We start from the raw sequence: 12,658 nt of genomic DNA, 5'->3' as shown, positions 1-12,658 counted from the left end.
TTTCTACATATTAGGTTAGGCTAGCCACAGAAAGACTTGTGTTCTTTCAGAACCTGTTGTGCTTGAACAATTACATCCCAAAGGTGAAATGACCTCTACTGATCTACCTTTCTGTTAAGACCAATGCTGAATATTGATGTTAAAAAAAAATAATCACATGTTGAGGGGATCTGTGTAACGTCTAGCACCCTAAAACTAGAGAATATTTTCTAAATTGTCAATTTCTGCAATCCTGCCACTCACATCCTTGCATTATGTCAATGAATCTTCCCCCTCTCCCTACTGCACTCCACAAATAAGCCATAGTAAACACCTCTGGCCATCACAAATTTCCCCAGTAGTGCACCTTACCTGTAGATGTGGCCAAGCAGCTTCAAGTGTGGGTTCATCTTCCTCGGGATCAAATTCTGCCCCAGTGGGGTTAGACGAAGGCGGCAATGTCCTGAATAGGTTTATTGAAAACTGTGGACGCAAACATTTTATGGTCAAAGAGGTAATTGCACATGCTAAAAATAAAACAATGCGGCAAGTGGACAACTCAGTCAGGGTTAGACAAACAGGCAACAGTTCCGACATTTCCTGACTTTTGAAACCTTTTTATTTGTCAAACAATCAGCTTTACATTAAACGTACTATTTTAAGTCCCCTCATTATTTGATAACCCATCCCAAAACAAGTTATATATTTATTACTAGGCATCTCAGAACATAACATTGTAAAAGGGCCCAGGATGGTTTCTTGTTTATCTTTTGGGGATCAACTGAGCCAGAAATCAAGAGACATGATGGGGAAATGAGAGGAAAGGAAGTAGTGAGGTGACCGGACAATACTTTAAATAAGCATCACACAGGTTCAAACAGTCCTGACACATTTTAGGCACAGGTCATAGCTTCCTACAGATAGTTAGAGAAAATAGAAAACAATTGTAAATTACTGGTTCTACAGGATGTGATTTTTGAAATAGCCAGGTAATTAACAGGATTCTAGGGACCAGAACACATAAAACAAATGCATCTGTGTAGGATCAAAGGATAAAGATCTGAGGGAATAAAGATACACAGATCAACAAAATTAATAAAGGCTAGATAAAAAGCAGATAAGAATTAATTTCTAGAGACGTTTTCACTTGCTGACTAGACTAGAAACATTTTGACCATGACATTGGTTAGAATGTTACCCGCAAGGAATAGTTACCACAAGCAAATAGTATAGATGACAAATGAGTGCTCGGGCTCTTCTCCCCCTTCTACTCCTTTGATCCCGTCTCTCCCCACAGTCCCACGTCATGCTGTGTTTCCAGTATCCATTCTGAACTTTCCCTCTCTGATCCTGAAAGTCTTCAGAGACATTCACGTCATCTCCCTACACCCCTTCATCCTAATCTCTATAAATTCCAAGGCTAACAAGATGCTCAACTTGTCTTCTGCTGTCCTCACCTCTGTGCCCATTTCTTTGGCCATGTATCTTTCCCACAGATTGACATTTTCTCTCTTTTTCTGATCCACATACATTCCTCCCTTCTCACCACTTATACTCTCCACATCTACTCACTGCTTCCAAAATTGCACCGTCTCAATTTATCCAATCCACTTGACTTCTAACCTGAATTTACCCTGAATTTGGAGGACGTAGTGAAGTCTAGGCCCAACAATGTTACAAAACACGCTGTCATCCAGGTGATGAACTGACTTTTTACTCACAGAACACCACTTGTATGGCACCTCAAAAAATCCCTGGACCCACAGGGGTAACCTCTTAACATCTGGAAAGTCTTAGAGCATATTTCATCTGGAGATCGTCCCTCCACAACCCGCAGCCTCAATCCCCAACCAATTCTGTCTCCTCCCCAAAGACAGTCTTGGAAGGTCTCTTCTTTCAACCTGCTCATGTCCCACAGAACTTATTACTTGCTACTTTGACTATTCTTTCTCCCCTTGTCCAGTGGGAGCACCTATGACACCCGATGTATTTTGCCATTTTGGCAGTTTCTTTATTCAAATCGCTAATGTTCAACATGGACATCGATATATCACTGACACACAGCAGGATGGTTTGTGGGCCATTTGCATCTTTCTTGAACAGAGGCCCAACCAGTCTTTCTCCTCCAGCAGCATCTTTTTGTGTTCAATCTCACCTTGAACAACATCTTAATGAAGCTCATGAAACAGGTTATTTAATTCTCTTTGCGATACATGAGCAGAGGGTTGTTATTTCAGTCCTTCTCAGCCCCCTCTCACGTGTCTCCTTTTGTACATTGATATTGGTATTGCTTCCTGTACTCATACATAATTTAAATGCTTCATTACTTTTGCTGCATTTTCCACCCAATTCTAACTTTCACCTGGTTCATCTCTGACTCTTCCTTTCCTTTGCAAAATACCCTGTTCAAAGCGCAAGATTGACCCCAATCTTCAAGTTGCTTGTCATACAAATTCTCTAACATAAAATGCTGGAAATATTCAGCAGGTCAGGCCACATCTGTGGAAAGAGAAACAGAGTTAACATTCCAGGTCAAAGACCTTTTTGACAGAACTGGAAAGGAGATGAAATAAGCTTGAGAGAGCTGGAGAGTGGAGGGAGGCAGATGTCTGTGATGGGGTAAAATTGGAGTACCCAAGGGAATACGTTGGAAACAATGTTATTTAGTCAATGAGTGGATGGGAACAGTCAGAAAGTGAGAACACATTCCGAAGAATGTTACAATGAGGTCCAATGCAAGCTATCTCATCGTTTCATCTGGACACACTGCAGCCTTCCATTAATATTGAATTCTACAACATCAGGTAACTTGATTTGTCTGCCCCTATTGGTTGTCCTACTGCGATTTAGGCTTGGCCAGTTTACTTGCTCAGTACCAAAGGTTTGTTTGGGGCAGAATTTATGAGGTGTATCCACAAGAGTTTTTTGAAACAGAACGTGAATAATCCAACCCGAGGGGGACACATACTGGACCTTGTGTTGGGTAATGAGCCCGACTAAGTGACTGGTGTTACTGTGGAAGAGCATTTTGGGAATAGTGATCACAACTCCATAAGTTTTAAGATGGTTTTGAATAGGGAGAAACCTGAAACTTGCGTGGAGGTACTAAATTGGAGCAAGGCATATTATTAAACAAGAGCTCGGGAGCATACACTGGGATCAGTTGTTATTGGGTTGGTCCACATCTGACATGTGAGAGTCGTTTCAAAGCCAGTTGATCAAAGTTGTAAATTGGCATATTCCACGAAGCAAGAGCAATAAGGATGGTAAAATAAGGGAACTTTGGATGGCCAGAGAGGTTACAAATTTGGTCAAATAGACAAAAGAAGCACATGCAAGATTTAAGAGGATGGAAGAAAACACGGTCTTTGAGGAATATAAAGAAAGGAGGAAAGAACTCAAGTGGGTGATTAGAAAGGCCAAAAGGGACCACGAGTTAGCTCTGGCAAGTAGAATTATAGAAAATCCCAAAGCTTTTTATATCTATATTAAAAATAAGAGGGTAACCGGGAAGAAGGTTTGAAGGAGGGAATTTGTGCTTGTGAGGTAAGTGATTTACTAAACGAGTACTTTGCATCTGTTTTCACCAAGGAGAAGCATGTGGAGGACGAGATCAGAATATTAATATGCAAAGATAGCTTGCGGTTAAGGAGGAGGAAATATTGGGGCTCTTGAACAGCTTTAAGTGAATAATTCCAAGGACCTGATGGAACCTATCCCATGTTATTGAGAGGGGCAAAAGATGAGATTGCAGGAATCTTCATGACTATCTTTGCGTCTTCCTTTGCCACAGGTGAGGTCCCGGAGGACTGGAGAGCAACTAACGTTGTTAATGTATGTAATAAAGTAGTAGAGAGAATCCAGGGAATTATAGGCCAGTAAGTCTCACGTCATTTGTAGGGAAACTATTCGAGAGGATTCTCTGGGATAGGATTTATTCCCATTTGGAAGGCAATGGGTTAATTAGGAACAGTCAGCATGACTTTGTACATGGCAGGTTGTCTTACTTACTTGATTGAGTTACTTAAGGTGTTGATGAAGGTGATGAATGAGTGTAGGGCGGTCGATGTTGTCTACATGGATTTTAGTAAGGCATTTGATAAAGTACCCCTTGGTTGGCTGATCCAGAAATTCAAGATGCACGGGATTAACAGTGACTTGGTCGTGTGGATTCAGAACTGGCTTACTGATAGAAGATAAAGGGTTGTGGTGGAAAGACAATATTCAGGCTGGAGGTCTGTGACCAGTAGTTCCGCAAGGATCTACGTTGGGACGACAGCTGTTTGTCATGTATATAAATTGCTTGGATGTAAACATACACGGGTTGGTTAGTAAGTTTGCAGATGACACCAGGAATGCTGGGGTCACGGACAGCGAGGAAGCCTGTCAAAGTATACAACGGAATATAGATCAGCTACAGCAATCGGTGCAGAAATGGTAGATGATGTTTAATTCAATTAAGTGTGAGGTGTTGCACTTTGGGAGGTCGAATGTAAGGGGAAAAGATACAGTTAATGGAAAGTCCCTAGAACAGCATTAATGTAGAGATAAGGGTTCCAAGTCCCTAGCTTCCTGAGAGTGGCAACACAAATAGATAGAGTGGTAAAGGACACACATAGAGTAATATGCTTGCTTTCAACGATCGGGGCATTGAATGTGAGAGCCAGGAAGTTGTATTACAGCCTTATAGGACTTTGATTAGGCTGCATTTGGAGGATTGTTTCGCCACATTGAAGGAAGGATGAAGAGGCTTTGGAGAGGGTGCATGAGGTTTACCAGAATCCAGGTGTTAGCTATAATGAGATGTTGGACAAACTTGGATTATTTTCTCTGGAACGTCACAAGTTGAGGGGGAACATGACTGACAGATAGAATTATAAGACACATAGATAGGGTCGATGGTCAGAACCTCTCTCCCAGGATGAAATATCAAAGACAAGTGGTCATAGCTTTAGGTGAGGGGGTCAAAGTTTGCCAGGGGTGGTGTGGAGGCAGATACGTTAGTGGCATTTAAGAGACTTTTAGATAGGCACATAGACATGCAGGGAATAAGCGGATGAGGATCACAAGCAGGCAGAGGAGATTTATTTAACTTGGCATCATGTCTGGCATGGATATTGTGGGCCCATGGGCCTATTCTGTTGTTGGACTGTTCCATGTTTAACGACTCCCATTCACTCATTGACCAGATATCCTTGTTTAAATATTATCCTGATGACCACCCTAATGAGAGACATCATCCCTCTCCCACCTTCCCTGCAGCTTAAAAAGCTTCATTTTTTTCCCTTCCCAGTTCTAACAAATGCCCTCAATCTGAAATAGTAATTCTAATTCTCTTCCCACGGACCTGGCCTGACCTGCTGAGAATTTCCAGCATTTTCTCTTTTTATTATCTGAAGCATTTTTGATTTTCATACATAATGCTCTATCCTGTTCACACTATAACTCTCAATCCCATTTACACTTTTCCAAAAAAGCTAACACAAGCACAGAGGACACCATTTTATCTTTTGGCATCGTAACATAGATCTCTGGTTTCCAGTCTTTCCAGAATACATCAGGCACCATAGCAGAAGTGTCCACGAGCTAATTCTGCTACTACCACCATCTATTGCAACAAGTGATGGCTCCCACTGATTGCCGCCGGAAGCTAGCATCCTTTTCAAAACGGACGATGACAGCGATATCAACATTTGATAAATTGGAAGATGGACAAGAAAGAAGAAGAATACATCAGAACTGGTCTCTTTAACTGTCCCTTTTCACCTCTTCTACATATCATCCCTACAGCTATCCTAGCTTCACTGTATCAGATATTTATTTTATCCTATTCATTCCGCTCCCACTCTCTCTGTAACTTCAAAGTAACTTGTTTTCTCTTTCCTAGTCTGACCAGGTCTTTGAGTCTAAACATGACCACTGCTTCTCTTTCTGCAGATGCTACCTGACTAGCAGAGTCTTCCAGCAATTTTTGTCTTTATTTTGGCTATAATTTGTTAACTTAGAATGTTTGTTTGTGTAAAATTTAGTCCAATCCTAACAATGTGCCGCTCCTCCAAGGTATGAAAATCTAAAGCAAGAGTTACTGCACTGCTGGTTTACTTCCATCTCAGTGGAAAGCAAATAAAGATTTCTGGAATTCACATGCCGCACTATATGAGTAGCTCAGAATACAACTTAAATCTTCAAAAGTCAGAGGGGTAGCAGGCTGTCAGCTGGAGCAAAACTTGGAGCTTGAGGCAATAGTTGATGTCGCTGCAGTCTATTCACCAAGTGGAGTGTTTCACAGACAGCGCATTTCTGGAGGTGACAGCACTGCTGCTCAAAGCAATGCACATAGGGGGCTTCTGGAGGACATAAAAAGAGCAGATAATGTGGAACTCCCCCCCCCCCCCCCCCCCCCATATGATATGAATTCTTCTCTCTGACTCACATTTGGTTCAAATTATTAGTAGGGATAATTATTAATAGGCAATTGGTCTTCACAGGGATTTGAGCCCAAGTCATGATTATCACAGAGCTGGGAGGAGAAATGTCAAAGTTCCAGGGGATTAGATGGCATTTGAATGTGCAATTGATTTTAATGTGGTAAAATGCCTCAATGGTTGTCAGGTCAACAATGACACTGAACAGCTGTAATATATTCTGAAGGGAGAGGGTTAAAATATAGAGGCCAGATCATACTGGTACCAACAACAGGCAGAGGAAAGAATAAGGCTGATATCCAGATATGAGGAAAAGAGACCATGAAGCAGGGTCTCAGTGGTAATCTCCAGATTACTTATCATGCCACTTGCCACTAAATATAGGACAGTAATTGAAGTTGTGAGGGGTGGAGGGTCTAGTTTCTGGGAGCGTTGGGAAATGCGAAGGTCAGATGGGGTGCAGCTGAATTGACCTGGGATCAATATTTTCCCTCACAGATTTATCGGGGAACTATTGGGGAGGCTTTAACCCAGTTGGACATAGAGATAGGATGACAAGTCTCAACTGGAAGTGGAAGGGAGAACATTAGAGGCTGGAAGATACAGTAAATAAATTGACTAAATGCATTAAGTTTAAAGAACTTGGAGAACAAGCTGAAGGCAATAATAAGGCACACAAAAGTCTATGTGAACAATTACTGACAAATAGTTTATGGAAATGCAGACTGTGCCTAGTTATAGGTTTTCAGAAGCGATAGAAAGGGAGATTAACAAACAAAAATGTGGGAGCTTGTGGGAATTTTTAAAGTAACAGCTGTGAGAACAGTTTATATATTTGGATCAAATGAAGGTCAAATCACTGGGAGCTTTGGGGAAAAAAAGGGCAATTACACTGGAGGTTGAGTACTATACATCTCCGTACCATTGAGAGGAAATTGAAGAGCAAATTTGCATGAAAGTTTTTAAAAGTTCAAATGCATGAAAACAGTCATAATGAAGCATTTCAATTACAATAATAGGAACTAAAATTGTTCATGTAAACAATACCTAAATACTCTTAGCCTGCATGTAGCACCTCCAACATAGGAGGAGAAATTCTGAATTTAATTTCAGTGAGTGAAACTGGGCAGGTGAAAAGAGTTATTAATGGAGAGCATTTCTGAGGTAGTAACCATAATTCAGTTTGATTTTATCTACATTTCTAAAATCATGACCATATAATAGAAAGAAATGGCCTAAAATGGTAGGTGCCTGGAACTCACTGCCTGAAAGGGTAGTACAGGCAGAAACCTCACATTTGAAAAGTTCTTCGAGCAGGGTTCTGGAAAGTGAATTACGTTAAAATAGCGTGATCAAATTGGATCAAATGGGGGCCTGTTTTGGAATTGTTTTCAGGATTCTTTTGAGTCATCAGAGAGTGCCACACCAATCAAAATTATACAGTCTCTCCCCTTTAGCGGAACTGAGCTTCAGGAAATATCTGACATATTAAATAGAACAGCCGAAAAATATTAGTCTGGCTTCTCCACTGTGTATATAAAACATAAATTCGTGCAAGCATACCATAATAACAGCCTCTGGGTAAATAGCTTCTGTGATGACATCCCGATTGTGTGTGATGTATTCCACCATCTCATTCAAACCTGCCCGCTTCACCTCTTTGTATTTGAGGTCACTGAGAGGGTCAGAGACAAAGTCAAAGAGAACACAGCATTGTCGTAATTTCTGAACAAATAGCTCTTCTCTCTCGTGAGACTGTGCATCTGTAAAATGGAGAAGCACATTTTAAAAGTGTTGGACTTAACAAGAGCATTTTATTATACTATGCATTTGAGAAAACCCAAGAATACTTGTTTAAATACATGCAATTACATTATAGACAATAGTTTTCTCCAAAATTTACAGAGGTGTTCACTCAGGCATTTAAAACAATTTTAAACGTACAAAACAATGGTAATAAAAATGCAAAATAAATCAGAGCAGCCAGTCCTGAACTCATCCGTCCAGAGCAAGTGTGTTTATCAACATTTGGTACGGTAGAGGGAAAAACACCCATGTTTCAGATCTATTGTCGCCAGAGATAGATCGGGCGCAATTTCAGTTAATGAATTAAAAAGAATGATTACATTATGTAATGTTAAAACATGCCATTTACTCATTTTATTTCTTTTAGGGCATGGACACTTCTGGCAAGGCTGGCATTTATTTCCCATCCCCAACTGTTGGAGTGGGATTTTCATGATTTAGACTCAGTGAAGATGAATGACCAGTAACGTATTTCCCAATCAGGAATGGTATTCCTCTTGAAGGGGAAGCTGAAAGTGATGGCAATAACATGGACCGTTTACCTTTTAACGTCATTGTCACAGGTCGAGTTGAGAAGTGCTCCTGCAGAGCATTGTGCAGATGGTACACACTGTGCACTCTTGGAAAGAATAAATGTTCAGGTGATAGATGTGGTCCAATTATGTGGGCTGCTTTTGTTCGGTTTCACTCAACTGTTGCTATAGTTAAACCCTCCAACACAAGTGGAGTGTCTTTAATTGCATTCGTGACTTGTGCCTTGCAGGTGGTGAAAAGGCTTTGAGGCGTTGGGGCGAGTCACAAATCAAAAGATCTCCAGATTTTGACCAGCTTTTGTTGGCTGACTACTCTACAGCAGCGAGATCAAGTGTAGACTCGGTGGCAGTTTCGGTGAACACTTGCGCTCGGTTCACCAAGGCCGGCTAGATCTCCCGGTTTCAAACTATTTTAACTCCTCTTCCCATTCTCATGCTGACCTTTCTGTCCTGAGCCTCCTTCATTGCCAGAGTGAAGCCACGCGTTAACTGGCGGAATAGCGCTTCATATTTCACCTGGGTAATTAACAACCCTATGGAATGCACATTGAATTCTCCAATTTCAGATCAACTAGTAACTCCCCCATCTCCCTTCTTCCCCCATCCCCCCCCTTCCCTGTGTCCCAACTGTACTCTCCCTCATTTCATCCCTTCCCCTCCACCTACATCCTTCCTCTAGCTTTACAATTTGCAATCTGCAGCGAACAATCTTTGTGTGACGAAATGTGGTAGAACAATGCCTGGAATTTCAGAAGCCAATACTAATAAACTTTGTTGATTTCAAAATGGCATTTGATAGTGTACATAGAGACATCCTGTGGCAAATTCTTAAAGTGTTTAGCATCCCAGAGGCCTTCATAAACATCTTCAAAAACCTGAAGTATCCGGTTACTGTGTCAAGGTTGATTCAGGAAACGCAGAATTATTCACAGGGTTAAGACAAGGTTGCCTTTTATCCCCCTTACTGTTTATTGTCAAGATCCACTATGTCATGCGGAAGACAATGAACAAACCTGACTTTGGAATACTGTGGAGAACAGGAAGACGCCTCACAGACCTAGATTTTGCCGATGACATTGCACTACTAGCAGAGTCGAGACACACCCTTCAAGAGATGACAACCGCTCTGGAGGAGAATGCATCAAAGGTTGGATTAAAGATCAGCTGCCAGAAGACTAAGACTATTTAGACAGGAGACCAGCAGCCAATAGATCAACTGATAATCAATGGGGAACCTGTGGAAAATGCCACAAGATTTACCTATCTTGGCAGCATGTTGACAGTAGATGGAGATGTAGAGGTCGACATCAACTCCCGAATTGGTAAAGCTTCATCATTTTAAAGTTCATTAATTGCACTTGAGAAGGCAGTGATGATCATTGACTTAAGCCACAGCAGCTCTCGCATCTGAAGAATACACCAGACTGCTGCTGGGAGGGAGCTATCGTATATAGACCCAAACACAATAATGGAAAGGCTGTATGTCTTCTTGCAAGGATGTTATGAAGGTGACGTTTGGCAGTGTTGGAAAGCATACAAACAAATAATCATTTGCATTTAACAAATTAGTTTAATGTTGAACTTTCTTTTGCAGCTTAATTTTTTATTTTTTTTAAATCTTCCCCAATGAATTACTTCTCAATTAGAGGATGATGGTAGGGGGTGGGATACCAGGGGAGGGGGGGGACTGACCAACCATTTGTGCCTAGATGTGCGAAGTACAGGAAATTACAAAAATAAATAAAATAAATCCAGAAATCATGGCCAAAGAGATAGCCTTTTTTTTTACCTTGAGTGATGGAGTCTAACTTAAGGCTACAGGTTTAAGGTGATGTGAGAGAGGTTTAAAGTAGATCGGAGTGGTATGCTTTTTAACCCCGGGGGTGCAAATATCTGGAACAAGCTGCCAGAGGTGGTGTCTGAGGCAAATGCAATTACACTATTCTAAAGGCTTTTGGGACAGGTACATGCTTTCGAGAGACGCAGGGAAATATAGGCATAATGCGGGCAAATCCTATTAGTGTAAATCTGCATTACAATCAGACAACTATTTGCTCTTGGGCTTTCAAGACTTACTGGAATAGCTTCTTAAATAAACCCTACTTCTTGATCGACATCTTGAGACTTAAATTGCCATCTTTGGCTCCTTAAATTGCCATTTAACTTTTGTTTTAAAAATACATCAAGACCTCTACTACCTTTCTAGCAGGATTCAGCAACTCAATCCCTCCTAAACTCTATGGCAAAATATTTTTTTCTCAGCTCTTCTCTAATCCTTCTCCTAGGTTAAATCACTCCTGCTGGTTACAGACCTCCGCAAAAATAGGTCCATCCTATTCAAATCAAGACCCTTAAATTCATACAAATACCAATTCTCTCCTCAGCTTCTTTGCTATGAAATCACCACAAAACAAGAAATGTAACGTTTAAATATACAGTCACAGCTACATGAATTTTCACTGCACCATCATGGTTCCCATGACGTGGAATGTAAAAATTGTCCCTAGTGGGTGTAGGATAGTCCTTGCTTTCTCCCTCCTTCCCCTCCCCAGCTCTCCCACAGCCTACTGTCTCCGCCTCTTCCTTTCATCCCCCCCTCCCCACCCCCCCATCAGTCTGATGAAGGGTCATGACCCGAAACGTCGCCTATTTCCTTCTCTCCATAGATGCTGCCTCACCCGCTGAATTTCTCCAGCATTTTTGTTTACCCATTCACACAAGTTCTGTTCTCCAACTTTCCTCACCCACTCCCTACACATTAGGGGCAATTTTACAGAGACAAGTTAACCTACAAAGCCAATGTGTTTTTGGGATGTGGGAGGAAACCCACACGCTTGCAGGGAGAATGTGCAAATTCAACACAGACAGTGCCCGAGGACAGGATCGAACACAGATCTCTGGCGTGTGAGGCAGCAATGTCAACCAGCTGTGCCACTATATTTAATTTTCCAGCACACAAAAAATTATATGTTGATAACTGGTTACTTAAAAAAATTTTTTTTTTAATTATCCATTTTCAGTCTTAAATCTCTAATTGATCTTTACAGCTACTGTATGTTTTAATTCAGGTCAAGACTATGGGGCAGTACATTGGCCATAAAGTTGCTGCCTAAAATTGCCAGAGACCCGGAATTGATCCTGATTATGGGTGCTGTCTGTATAGAGTTTGCTCCTTTTCCCTTTGATCACATAGGTTTTCTCCGGGTGCTCTTGTTTCCTTCCACATTCCAAAGGAGTGCAGGAACCTTTTTCAGACCCAACCCAAAATGTAATATTTTCCTTTTGTCCAGAGATTCTGTCTGACCTGTTGAGTTACTCCAGCTTTTTGTGTCTGTCTTCAGTTTAAACCAGCATTTGCAGTTCCTTCCTACACACGCGATACTATACGATAGAACTTTATTAATCCCAGGAGGGAAATTGTATGTGTATAGTTATATATTCATATATAAATATATACCGTTTTGTTTTCTCGTTTATAACATTGTTGTGCTGCTGCAAGTAAGGATTTCATTGTTCTAACTGGGACGTGAGAGAATAAAACACTCTTGACTTATGTCGCTGATATGTGGGATAGAACTAGTGTACGGGTGATCGGTGGTCGGCGTGGACTTGGTGGGCCGAAGGGCCTGTTTCCACGCTGTATCTTTAAATTAAACTAAAAATACTAAAACCAGAGGAAATCTAAATAAGGGTCTCTACCTGAAACGTCACCCAATTTCTTCTATCCAGAGATGCTGGCTGTTTCATGGAATTCCCCCGCACAATTAAACCATCTTCACCCCACCATAGGTACCCAACCAGACGGAACTAAATTTAAGGTAGCTCTTTTTTCCTAAGAACCCTTTTTTGCTTTAGTCCAAGTCAAGAGTCAAGAGAGTTTTATTGTCATGTCCCAGAAAGGACAATGAAATTCAT

General features: G+C 41.2%; 1 protein-coding gene across 1 annotated transcript in view; it reads right to left on the bottom strand.

Annotated features, from left to right (window-relative positions):
• Positions 1-12,658, bottom strand: part of ppp2r5d (protein phosphatase 2, regulatory subunit B', delta) — a 76,163-nt gene that overhangs the window by 33,274 nt on the left and 30,231 nt on the right. The window contains exons 4-5 of the mRNA XM_055636252.1: positions 7,968-8,167; positions 352-462 (exon numbers count right to left, since the gene is read on the bottom strand). Of these exons, the coding sequence (XP_055492227.1) occupies positions 352-462; positions 7,968-8,167 (311 nt within the window). The remainder of the gene's footprint in view (positions 1-351; positions 463-7,967; positions 8,168-12,658) is intronic.

Source organism: Leucoraja erinacea, chromosome 5, assembly GCF_028641065.1.
Source record: "Leucoraja erinacea ecotype New England chromosome 5, Leri_hhj_1, whole genome shotgun sequence".
In the NCBI taxonomy this organism is placed as follows: Eukaryota; Metazoa; Chordata; class Chondrichthyes; order Rajiformes; family Rajidae; genus Leucoraja; species Leucoraja erinaceus.
Note: the sequence above shows the minus strand (reverse complement) of the source record. Positions and strands in the feature narration are given on the sequence as shown.